Source organism: Chiloscyllium plagiosum, unplaced genomic scaffold, assembly GCF_037043375.1.
Source record: "Chiloscyllium plagiosum isolate Xiang-an unplaced genomic scaffold, Cpla_swu_hap1 HiC_scaffold_4, whole genome shotgun sequence".
Classification (NCBI taxonomy): domain Eukaryota; kingdom Metazoa; phylum Chordata; class Chondrichthyes; order Orectolobiformes; family Hemiscylliidae; genus Chiloscyllium; species Chiloscyllium plagiosum.
Genome location: NW_028270142.1, coordinates 107608308 through 107621180, shown reverse-complemented (window position 1 = coordinate 107621180; position 12873 = coordinate 107608308). Strand labels below are relative to the sequence as shown.

At 42.4% G+C, this 12873-nt stretch overlaps 1 protein-coding gene across 2 annotated transcripts in view; it reads left to right on the top strand.

The window, feature by feature from the left end:
* The window catches only part of cables1 (Cdk5 and Abl enzyme substrate 1), a 170248-nt gene that overhangs the window by 59823 nt on the left and 97552 nt on the right, over nt 1–12873 (top strand). For both annotated transcript variants that reach the window (XM_087986561.1, XM_087986560.1), the window contains exons 2-3: nt 5235–5306; nt 6029–6121. In XM_087986561.1, the coding sequence (XP_087842687.1) occupies nt 5235–5306; nt 6029–6121 (165 nt within the window). The remainder of the gene's footprint in view (nt 1–5234; nt 5307–6028; nt 6122–12873) is intronic.

Sequence of the window (12873 nt, the reverse complement as noted above, 5' to 3'; positions counted from 1 at the left end):
CACCTTTGGTATATTTTACCGTGGTAGGTGTGTGCCATGTCAGTGCAAGTTGTTGTTACTTTTTCATACTTATGAGAAGAGCCAAATAACTCACTCAATATATAAATAGCTCTGACAACTGAAGTGATCCTGTCTCACATACTTCGTGTTAAATTCTACAGCTTTTTCTCTTTACTTTCGCAATGTTATGTTTAGAAATGTTTCCATCTGTTATTGGCACAAAGAGATAAACAACGTAATACCATGATCGGTTTAATGCCAGTAGTTTGACTGGCACCCTTGTTGTCAAGAGCTGACCTTATATTGGAGAGTAAGACGTACAGAGGGTTATAGGAAACACTTTTTGGATGCAGAAGTGAGACTGATCTGAAACTTGTTGCCCATGAGGGTGATGAAGCAATGTTGAAAAATGATTTCTGAAAGAAATTGGAAGGGCATTTGTGGGAAACAAACTTGTAAAGCTATTGGGATAAAGCAGGGGAATGGGACTGATTGGATTGGTTCACAGTGAGCCAGCATGGACCCAGTAGGCTGTAGCATTATGACTCTACGGTTCTGGAGAAGGTGTGTCAGGATTTTATCTACAATGGAGAAGAGAGGAATATGTCTCTAGTTCCCACAACTTCCTGACCTTTTGGGGGTGGGACGTGTTGTTAAGAAGTTCCTTTACCTCCTGATGTGCAGGATGGGTGCATGGAGCCTTGATGAGAGCATAATGCACCGGCATTGCGACTTTAGAGCTTTTCGAGGAACCTCCAACAGGAACAGGAGTAGGCCGTTCAATCCTGTGAGCCTACGCTGCCATTCAACGTGATGATGATTTATCATCCAACTCAGTAGCCTGTCCTGGTTTCTTCCCAAACCCTTTCATCCCTTACAGCCTAAGAACTCTATCTAACTTGACAGTGGGCAGTACGGTGACACGGTGGTTAGCACTGCTGCCTCACAGCGCCAGAGACCCGGGTTCAATTCCCGACTCAGGCGACTGACTGTGTGGAGTTTGCACATTCTCCCCGTGTCTGCGTGGGTTTCCTCCGGGTGCTCCGGTTTCCTCCCACAGTTCAAAGATGTGCACATCAGGTGAATTGGCCATGCCAAATTGCCCATAGTGTTAGGTAAAGGGGTAAATGTACGGGAATGGGTGGGTTACGCTTCGGCGGGTCGGTGTGGACTTGTTGGGCCGAAGGGCCTGTTTCCACACTGTAAGTAATCTAATCTAATCTAAAAAAAACAAACTTCATTTTGAAATCGTTCAATGTTTTGGCCTCGACAGCATTCTGTGGCAGAGAACTATCACCCTCTGGGTGAAGAAGATTCTCCTCACCGTAGTCCAGAATGACCTCCCCCAATCCTTAAACTGTGACCCCTGATTCTGGACTCCCTGGTCTGTCTTGTGTTTATCCTGTCTAACCCTCTTCGAATTTTCTGAGGCTCCCCCTTCACTCTTCCAAATTCCCGTGGATATGTTCCTAACCAATGCAGTCTGTCTTTTTATAAGAGCGTTTTATCCTCTTGGACATCAGTTCGGTAAATCATTGTTGCAATCCCTCCTCCGTCAGATAAGATCAAAACTGCACAGAATACTCTCGATCTGGCTTCTCCAAGGTCCTGCGCACTTGCTGCATGACATCCCTGCTCCTGTACTCAAATTGTCATGCTATTAAAGCCAACACATTGTGTGAATTTGAAATGTTAAGCAGAGGCTTAAATGTCCACAGAGGGTACCAGAGCCAATGTATTTCTCCAACATTTTCTGTTTCTCATTACAAGTAGATGAGACCTCATTTCAACTACTCATTGGTGCAATGCCCCTCAAACAGTGCAGCAATCCTTCAATGTTGCATTGGAATATCAGCTTCGATTTTAGACTGGACACTTACTAGTCGAATGAATATTCACTCTTGGCCCCAGGTAATTGATGCTGGCAAAACGCCAGAAATTCCTGGCTGCATCTAAAACGGTGTCTGCTGGAGGAACCAGACAGAGCCCTGAAATGTTGCAGTATATGTTGGATACAGTCCATGGAAATGGGTACACCTGGAGTTAACACTATGATAATTACTTGTAGAACTTTTCTAACATCACTTTCCACCTTTTTTAAAATTATTGACTGGTATTAGAGATTTTTCAGAGAATCATAGTGATGTACAGCACAGAAACAGATTTTTCAGTCCAACTTGTCCATGCTGACCAGATATCCTAACCTAATCTAGTCCCATTTGCCAACATTTGGCCCACATCCCTCTCAACCCTTCCTATTCATATACCAATCCAGATGACTTTTAAATATTGTAACTGTACCAGTCTCCACCACTCCCTCTGGCAGCTCATTCCATACACGCACTACCCTCTGCATGAAAAAGTTGCCCCCGTATGTCTCTTTTAAATCTTTCCCCCCTCACCTTAAACCTATCCTGTCTAGGTTTGGACTCCGCTACCCTGGGGAAAAGACCCTATTCAGCCTCTCTCTGGAGCTCCAACCCTGCCAACATCCTTGTAATTGTTTTCTGAACCCTTTCAAGTTTCATAATGCCCTTCCTATAGCAGGGAGACCATAACTTAGGCAGTATTCCAAAAATGGCTTAACCAATGACCTGTACAGCCGCAACATGACCTCCCAACTCCTGTACTCAATGCTCTGACCAATAAAGGAAAGTATACCAAACACCACCTTCACTATCCTATCTACCTGCGACTCCATTTTCAATAAACTATGAATCTGCACTCCAAGGTCTCTTTGTTCAGTAACACTCCTCAGGACTTTACCATTAAGTATCTGAGTGCTGCCCTGATTTGCCTTTCTAAAATGCAGCACCTTGTATTTATCTAAATTAAACTTCATCTGCTGCTCTTCAGCCCATCTGCCCATCTGAGATAACCACGTTGGCTGTCCACTACACTTCCAATTTTTGGTATCATCTGTAAACTTTCTAATCACACCTCCTATGTTCACATCCAAATAATTTATATAAATGACAAAATGCAGTGGTACCAGCAGCATTTCTGTATCCAAATGGCTAGTTCTCCCTATATTCCAGTAACCAGTCTACTATGGGGAACTTTGTTAAACACCTTACTGGGCGTCCACTGCTCTGCCCTCATCAATCCTTTTTGTTATTTCTTCGAAAAGCTCAGTCGAGTTTGAGACATGATTTCCCACGCACAAAGCCATGTTGACTATATCTAATCAATCCTTGCCTTTCCAAATACATCTACATTCTGTTCCTTAGAATCCGCTAGAACCACTTGCTGACCACCGATGTCAGGCTCACCAGTCTATAGCTCCCTAGCTTTTTCTTACCACCTTTCTTAAACAGTGGCACCACGTTAGCCAACCTCCAGTCTTCCAGCACCTCACCTGTGACTATGGATGATGAAAATATCTCACCAAGAGGCCCAGCACTCACTTTGTTGTTTTCCCACAGAGTTCTAGGCATAACTGATTAGGTCCCAGGGATTTATCCACTTTATACTTTTTGAGGTGCCCATCACCACCACCTCTGTAATGTGTACATTTTTCAAGATGTTGCCTATTTCCACAAGTTCTCTATCTTCCAAGTCCTCCTCCACAGTAAACACTGATGCAAAATACTCATTTAGTATCTCTCCCATCTCCTGCAGTTCCATACATAGGTAGCCTTGCTGATCTTAAAAAGGGTCAAGATTAGTGTGGTGCTGGAAATGTACAGCAGGTCAGGCAGCATCTGAGGAGCAGGAAAATCGTCCTGCCTGAAACGTTGATTTTCCTGCTCTTCGGATGCTGCCTGACCTGCTGTACATGACCAGCATCACTCTAATCTTGAACATTGTGGCAAATTTGCCAATTCATTTAATTTGGATTATTTATTTGAATACTTTGCAGACATATCTACCTTTTGAGAATAATTTGAATTAATGAGCAGCAAGTTATGGGGATGGGAGCAGAGAGAGTGGGACTATGCATAATGGGTTCTGTAGCTGTAAAGCTGTGTGGCTGAGTGAAACCAGCTCTGACAGAACCTGACAGAACCTCCCATCCCCTGACCAGGAGGATATCTCACCCTGTGCACTGCCAGTCACTCAGATTAGCCAGCAGCATCTACAGGCCCACTGCGCTAGTGCTCCATAGTGCATGCACATGAATATAGGCAGGAGGCTGGAAGAACACAACAGGCCAGGCAGTATTAGAAGGCAGAGAAGTCAATGTTTCGGGTGTAACCTGAAACGTCGATTTCTGCATCTGCTGATGCTGCCTGGCCTGCTGTGTTCTTCTAGCTTCCTGCCTGTCAGCTTCAGATTCCAGCATCTGCAGTTTTGTTTTTGTCTCATACATGAATATAAAGTCACAACAGTGTCAACTGTTCAAGCTTGTAGTGTCAGTTTAAAGATATGAGCAGTGTATTAACAGGTAGTGACAGGGGTTTTAAAAAAAAATGTAAAGTTGCCATGGACTGATCAGACATATGGTCTTCTCGCAGAGAGAGAGAGAGAGAGAGAGAGAGAGAGAGAGCGAGGACTGGTGTGGTTTAACCTCCTGGTCACCCTCTGGTGAGGGGAGAGGTTGAGAAAGAGAGCTATCATGGTAACCTCAGCCTGTGTTTGGACAACTCGTTTGCTCTGCAAAGTGACATCAACCTCATGGGTACATTTCCCATTCAGCCTGAGATTACTGTGAAGGTGCTGCGTTCTCAACCTCACCTTCGCTTGAAATGTGATGACTCAAGTTAAATGACTCCAGTCTCTCTCTCGCTGTATCTCTCTCTTGTTCTCCGTTTATGACTATGGGGACAAGGAGTGGTCAGCTCCCATCAATTGAACTGCATTGTTTACCCCTCCTTGGACCTAGCATTACTAGGATTTAAACACCGCCTTCCAGTGTGTGTGTTGTTACCTGTCAGTTGGACAGAATTGTGACAAATAAAGTACCTACCTTCTGCATTGTAATGGCAAAGTAAATGTGTAAATTATTGGGCAAGTCCACTGGCCCTTTGCACACTTCGGGTCAAGAATCTCATCAGACTAAAATATCATAATCCTGTGGAAAAATAGAAAATTTTAATTGACTGAGTATTTTTGGAACCTGGTGCAAGCTGCCACTGACGATTTTAAGTTTCTCAGCTATCACCAACTGTTTAATTTTATATTTGTACAGATTCACATTCCTTTGATCTTCGGAGGTGCTGTGCAGTATTGACATTATGTGCAACAGCAAGTATGTTGAATGATTCACTGTGTGCTCCTCTTATTCCTTCCAGGCGGCGGTTGATTTCCCAACGTTCTTCGTTAGAAACTCTGGAAGATATCGAGGAGAATGCTCCATTACGGAGGTAAGAAAGTAAGCCAAGATGCCAGGAACAGCACTGGCTAGTTCTCTTTTATGTCTCTAGTCAGTGGAATATTGTTTCCATCCCAACAAGTAATCGTCACTGCTGAGTAGATTATGTGTCAAAATCCTTTCTGCTTCATCAGATAGCAATTTTCTAATGGGCTCTGCCTTGTCCAATGGTGTGATTTGTGTTACTCTTAGCTCTATTCCACTGGCTGGGTAACTCGTATGCTTTACTGAAATGTTATTGAGTTAGTTTGCAACAAAAGGCTTTCCCTTCTGAAAATATATTGATGTTCAATCTAACTTTTTTATCGACTCATGGGATGTGAGGCTGGACCAGCATTGATTTCCCGTCTCTAGTTCATTGGTCCACAACGGAAGCTATTGTCAGTCTCGAAAATGTAAAGAGGACAGTAAATGCTAACTACGGAAAATATTGGAAATCTGATACAAACATGCTGGAAATACTCTGTGAGTCTGGTGGCATTTGTGGAGAGAAAAACAGTGTTACCATTTCAAGTCCAGTAGGTTAATTCTGAGAAAGAATCTCTCCACAGTTGCTGCCAGACCAACTGAGTTTCTCCAGTATTCTTTCTATTCATTTATAGGAGAACTGGCTTTAAATTTTATGTCACTCTCTGCTTTAGGCAAAACTATTTGAGAAAACAACTTGAATTCATTCAGCATTAATGGTTACATTTTAATTGCCTTTTCTTACAGATGTCGGACTCTATCGGGTTCACCCAGACCAAAGAGCTTTAAGAAAATTCACTTTATCAAAAATATGCGACAACATGACACCAGGAACGGCAGGTATGAGGCAATTTTTGTTTTAAAAAGAGTTCAAACATTTGGTTTGGTGGTGTCCAGCATTGGCTTTTTTTCTAATTATAAGTTTGAAGGTAAGAAAGTAGTGGAGGTTATTGTCTCTGGATGTTATTTGTATGGTCTTCCAAAGGCATTTGACAGAAACAATCATGGAAAGACTTCTGGTTCAATTTGGTGAGGATGCATTTGTAGATAAATTGTTTCCCTGGTTAGGAGCTGATGTGATTGCCAAGAGACAGAGACGGGGATGATGGGTAGGTACTCTCGTTGACCGGATGTGATCGTGTTCATTGTAATATCTATCTTCGGCTCTCAACTGGCACTGCATATACCAATGGCTTAGAGTAGAAAGTATCATTTTCATATTTCATGCATAATAACCACTATTTGGTGACATTCTAAAAACAGTAGCGGTTTAAACAGACCAGGGAACCCATGGATACAGCTCATTAAAATGTCTTGAACTAGCACAGAAAATAAGAATAAGGCTAATGAAATGCTGTCCTTTCTATGTAGAGGACTAGAATACCAGGAGGGTTGAAGTGGATTTGGCTGGAGTTGGATTTGGTTACATAGCTTACTGTTCCTATTAGAATATTTCTTTATAAGGTATTTTAGTTTAGCATTATACTACAGTTCAGTGTGGGTTTTGTTTCCAAACAATCATGGCAATTCACAAATCAATATGAAGAAGAGCTGCGACCACAGGTTAGAAAATGTATTGATGCTGTACTGCATCCCTGAATAATAGGTACTGAATTACAATGGCAGTTGGACATTTAGGGTTTAGTAGCTATGATAATAATGCATGTGTGACATAGAATGACTTTGATCAACGAGTTAACATGCTCCTGCTGCAATCTATTCGGGTAACTCGCTCTTCCCTAAAACTCAGAAAATTGCTCCAGAGCTTGGAGCAGCTAATGTAGGTGAACTCGTCAGTATACTGCTGAAGGGGTACTGAACTATCAGCCGTTTAACTAAGGCCCAGTGCGATCAGATAGATCCTTGGTGCTATTTGAAGAAAAGCAGTGCAGAGCTTCTAATGTCCTGAGCAATGCTCATTATGGGCCAAATGCTGGTAAATGGGATGAGATCAGTTTAGGATATCTGCTCTAGCCATTATGTCAGTAGTGTTGGTGGGACCTTGCTGTATGAAGATTGGCTGCAATGTTTGCCTAAATTACTATACTGACTGCATTTCAAGTGGATATGATTGGCTCAAAATGAGGCAGCATGAAGACATAAGGGGAAACTGTTTTACACAGAGGGTAGTTAGCATGCAGAATGAACTGCCTGAGCAAGGTTACAAGAAGATGGGACCCGGGGAGACAGTGAGGAAAGAGATCACTCTGAGACTGGTACAGTTGGGAAAAGGAGCAAGTCCAAGCAGTCAGGGCACGCAGGAACAAAGCAGAGAACAAGGTAGGACTCATAAATTAAGCAGCATTTGTTTCAAAGCAAGAGGCCTAACCAGGAAGGCAGATGAACTCAAGGCATCATTGGGAACATTGGACTAGGATATCATAGCAATTACAGAAATGTGGCTCAGGGTGGACAGGACTGGCAGCTTAATGTTCCAGCGTATAGATGCTATCGGAAGGATGGAAAGGTGAGCAAGTGAGGAGGGGGAGCGGCATTTTTGATTAAGGATAGCATTACTACTGTATCTAGGGAGGATATTCCTGGGAATACACCCAAGGAAGTTTTTGGGTGGAACTGAGAAATAAAGGGATGATCGCCTTATTGGAATTGTATTATAGACCCTACAATAGTCAGTGGGAAATTGAGAAACAAATTTGTAAGGATATCCCTGTTATCTGTAAGAATAATAGGGTGAGTATGGTAGGGGATTTTAACTTTCCAAACATAGAATGGGACAGATATAGTGTTAAGGGTTTGGATGGAGAGGAATTTGTTAAATGTGTACAAGAAAATGTTCTGATTCAGTATGTGGATGTACCTACTGAGAAGGTGCAAAATTTGACTTTTTCATCTTCCTGATGAAGGAACAATGCTCTGAAAGCTAGTGCTTCCAGATAGACCTGTTGGACTATAACCCTGTGTGTGATTTTTAACTTTGTCCACTCCAGTCCAACATCTTAGGAAGTAAGGCAGGACAAGTGGCTGAGATGTCAGTGGGAGAGCACTTTGGAAGCAGTGACCATAATTCTATTTTAAAATAGTGATGGAAAAGGATAGACCAAATCTAAAAGTTGAAGTTCTAAATTGGAGGAAGACCAATTTTGACAGTATTAGGCAAGAACTTTCAAAAGTTGATTGGGTCCGGATGTTCACAGGTAAAGGGATGGCTGAAAAATGGGAAGCCTTCAAAATGAGATAATGAGAGTCCAGGGACACTATGTTCCTGTTAGGGTGAAGGGCAAGGCTGGTAGATGCAGGGAATGATGGATGATGAGAAAAATTGAAGTTTTGGTCAAGAATAAGAAGGAAGTATATATCGAGTATAGACAGCAGAGATTTAGTGAATCCCTAGAGGAATATAAAGGCGGTAGGAGTATACTTAACAGGGAAATCAGGAGGGCAATAAGGGTACATGAGATAGCTTTGGCAAATAGGATTAAGGATAATCCAAAGAGATTCTACAAATCCATTAAGGACAAAAGGGTAACTCTGGAGAGAATGGGGCCTCTTAACAATCAGCACGGGGGCCACCTATGTATGGAACCACAGGAGATGACGGAGATACTAAATGAGTATTTTGCATCACTGTGTTTACTGTGGGGCAGGATATAGAAACTAGAGAATGTGAGGGAAATAAATAGCGACATCTTGAAATATTACAGAGGAGGAGGTGCTGGATGTTTTAAAATGCAAAAAGGTGGATAAAACCCCAGGACCTGATCAGGTGTACCCTAGAACTCTGTGGGAAGCTAGGGAAGTGATTGCTGGGCCCCTTGCTGAGATATTTGTATCATCGATAGTCACAGGTGAGGTGCCGGAAGACTGGAGATTGGCTACCACTGTGGTGCCACTATGTAATAAAGGCGGTAAGGAAAGCCAGAGAACTGTAGACCAGTGAGCCTGACATTGGTGCTAAGTAAGTTGTTGAATGGGAACCTGAGGGACAGGATTTACGTGTATTTGGAAAAGCAAGGACTGATTAGGGATAGTCGACATGGCTTTGTGCATGGGAAATCATGTCTCACAATCTTGATTGAGTTTTTTGAAGAAGTAACAAAGAGGATTGATGAGGGCAGAGAGGCAGACGTGATCTATATGGACTTAAGTAACGCGATTGACAAGGTTCCTTATGGTAGACTGGTTGGCAAAGTTAGATCACATGGAATACAGAGAGAACTATCCATTTGAATACAGAACTGGCATATAGGTAGAAGACAGAGGGTAACGGTGGAGGGTTGCTTTTCAGACTGGAAGCCTGTGACCAGTGATGTATCACAAGGATTGGTGCTGGGTCCACTGCTTTTTGTCATTTGTATAAATGATTTGAATGTGAACATAAAGAGGTATAGTTAGTAAGTTTGCAGATGACATCAAAATTGGAGGTGTAGTGGACAGCGAAGAGGGTTACCTCAGAGTACAATGGGATCTTGATCAGATGGGCCAATGGGCTGAGGAGTGGCAGATGGAATATAATTTAGATACGTGTGTGCTGTTGTGTTTTGGACATACAAATCAGGGCAGGATTTAATGGTAAGGTCCTGGGGAGAGTTGCTGAGGGGTATAAATAGTGTAAATAGACAAGGTATTTTCCTGGGGTGGGGGGTAACATAGACTCGAGGGCGTAGGTTTAAAGTGAGAGGGAAAAGATTTGGGCCAAAGGGGCATGAGCATCTGTATGTCTCTATGACATTTAGATATGTACATGAATAGAATGGGATATGGGCCAAGAGCAGGCAGGTGGGATTAGCTTCCTTTTGGGATTATGTTCAGCATGGACTGGTTGGACCAAAGGGTCGGTTTCCATGGTGTATGACTGATGTTCTGAATGGTGCTATGTAAATATATTTTTAAAAATTTCTTTACACAATTAACTTTAACACACTAATTTGCATTAATAGAATATTGCTTGCGAATGAAGTATTTCCTTTGGCTATTTGTCATGGTCCCTTAGTTTCCTGTTTAAGTCATATTATTATCAGCAAAACTTGTAATTAAATAGTATGCTTAATGAATAACAAAATCCCAATGCTCAATGTGGTGAGGCAGTTCCAATAAAATATTTCAGGCTTATAAATAGTGTTACATGATGAAAGCTTATCAGCAACAGCTCCTTTTTTCATTAATCAATGGATAAATGCAAATTGTTCAATTTCCGGGAAGAGGGTGCATCATCTTAGTAAAGCTTATTTGATCATTTAAGAGTCTGAGCAATCAATCAAACACTAGACCCCAGTAGGTTTTATTTGACTGCACCATTTATTGGGGATTCTATAGAGACTTGCAAACCCTATTCCTTCACTAGATGTGTACAAACACAAATGTGGCCTACAGTGCATAGGATACATTTTAATTCATTGGTCTGTCACTGGTACACTGCCTATGGCCCCTAATGTAATAACTGTAATACAGGCGGTCTCGGAGTTGCAAGCAGGTTCCATTCTGGAGTATGTTCGCAAGTCAATTTGTACTCCGGTTAGAGTGCGATACAGGCCAGTGTACAGCAACTGTTCATAAGTAAGGTACTGGAAAGCATTCGGAGAGATAGATAGGATTTATGAATCTTTGGAAAACATAGTTACATTAAAGATAGTCAGCATGGCTTTGTGAGAGGCAGATCATTTCTCACAAGCTTTATTGAGTTCTTTGAGGATGTGACGAGACAAGTTGACGAAGGTCGAGGAATGGATGTGGTGTGTATGGATTTCAGTAGTTAAAAATCACACAACACCAGGTTATAGTCCAACAAGTTTATATGGAAGCACTAGCGTATGGAGAGCTGGTCCCACCTGATGAAGGAGCAGTGCTCCAAAAGCTCATGCTCCCAAATAAACCTGTTGAACTATAACCTGGTGTGTGTGATTTTTAACTTTGCATACCCCAGTCCAACACCCGGCATCTCCAAATCATGGATTTCCGTAAGGCATTTGATAAGGTTCCCCACGGTAGGTTCCTTCAGAAAGTTAGGAGGGATACAGGGAAATTTGGCTGTCTGGATATACAATTGGCTGGCCGAAAGAAGGCAGCGAATGGTAGTGGGATGGAAAGTATTCTACTGCAGATTGGTGACCAGTGGTGTCCCGCAGGGATCTGTTCTTGGGCCTCTGCTCTTTGTAGTTTTTATAAATGACTTGGATGAAGAAGTCCTGATGAAGGGTTTATGCCCGAAATGTCGATTCTCCTGCCCTTTGGATATTGCTTGACCTGCTGTGCATTTCCAGTGCCACACTCACGACTTAGCTGAAGAAGTGGAAGGGTGTGTTAATAAGTTAGCCGATGGCACACAGGTCAGTGGTGTTGTAGATAGTGTAGAGTTGCAGGCTACAACATGACATTGACAGGATGCAGAGCGGGGCTGAGAAGTGGCAGATGGAGTTCAGCCTGGACAAATGCAAAATGATCTGTTTTGGAAGGTTGAATTTGAAAGACAGGATTCTTGGCAGTGTGGAGGAACAGTGGGATCCTGGGGTCCATGTACATAGATCCCTCAAAGTTGCCACCCAAGTTGATAGGGTTGTTAAGAAGGCATATGGTGTTTTGGCTTTCATTAATCGGGCGATGAGTTTAAGAGCTGCAAGGTTTTGCTGCAGCCCTTTAAAACCCTGGTTAGACCACACTGGGAATATTGTGTCCGGTTCTGGTTGCCTCATTATAGGAAGGATTTGGATGCTTTAGAGAGGGTGCAGAGGAGATTTACCACGATGCTACTTGGATTGGAAGGCATGTCTTGTGAAGAGAGGTTGAGTGAGTGAGGATTTTTCACACTGGATAGAAGAAAGAAGAGGGGGTGACTTGGTCAAGGTAATGAGAGGCATAGATTGATTAGATAGCTGGAGACGTTTCCCCAGGGCAGAAAAGGTTGTCACGAGGGGACATCATTTTAAGTTGATTAGAGGAAGGTATAGGGGAGATGTCAGAGGTTCTTTATGCAGGGAGTGGTGGTTGTGTGGAATGCACTGCCAGTGAGAGTAGAGTCAGAGACATTCGGGACATCTAAGTGACTGCTGGACAAGCACATGGATGGCAGCAAATTGAGGGGTGTGTAGGTTAGATAGATTAAGATAAATGCTCGACACAACATCATGGACTGAAAGGCCTGTACTGTTCTATGTTCTATAAGTATAAGAAATGTTCATAAGTCAGATCTTTAAAATTACAGTAATGTTTGGGATCACATTTGAGAGTACGAACATTCATATGTCAGATGTTTGTAAATTGGGGACCCACTCTGACCATTAACTAAATTTTTATTTGTTCACATTATTGCCTGTCCCTAATTATCCTTCAGAAGGTAGTGAACCACAGTGGTACAGTGACGGTGTAGATATACCAAGAATGCTGTTACAAAGGGCTTTCCCGGGCTTTGGTCCAGCAACAGTAATGGAATGGCAATACGTTTTGAAGTGAGGATAGTGTGTGTGGCATGGAGAGTAAATTGCAGGTGCTGGTGTTTCAAACATCAGTTGTCTTAATGGTAGAGGATGCATGTTTGGAAGGCAATATTAAAAAATAAGTTTAGTGAGTTGCTACATTGCATCTTGTAGATGGTACATGCTATTGCCACAGTGTGTCAGTAATAGAGGGAGTGAATGTGG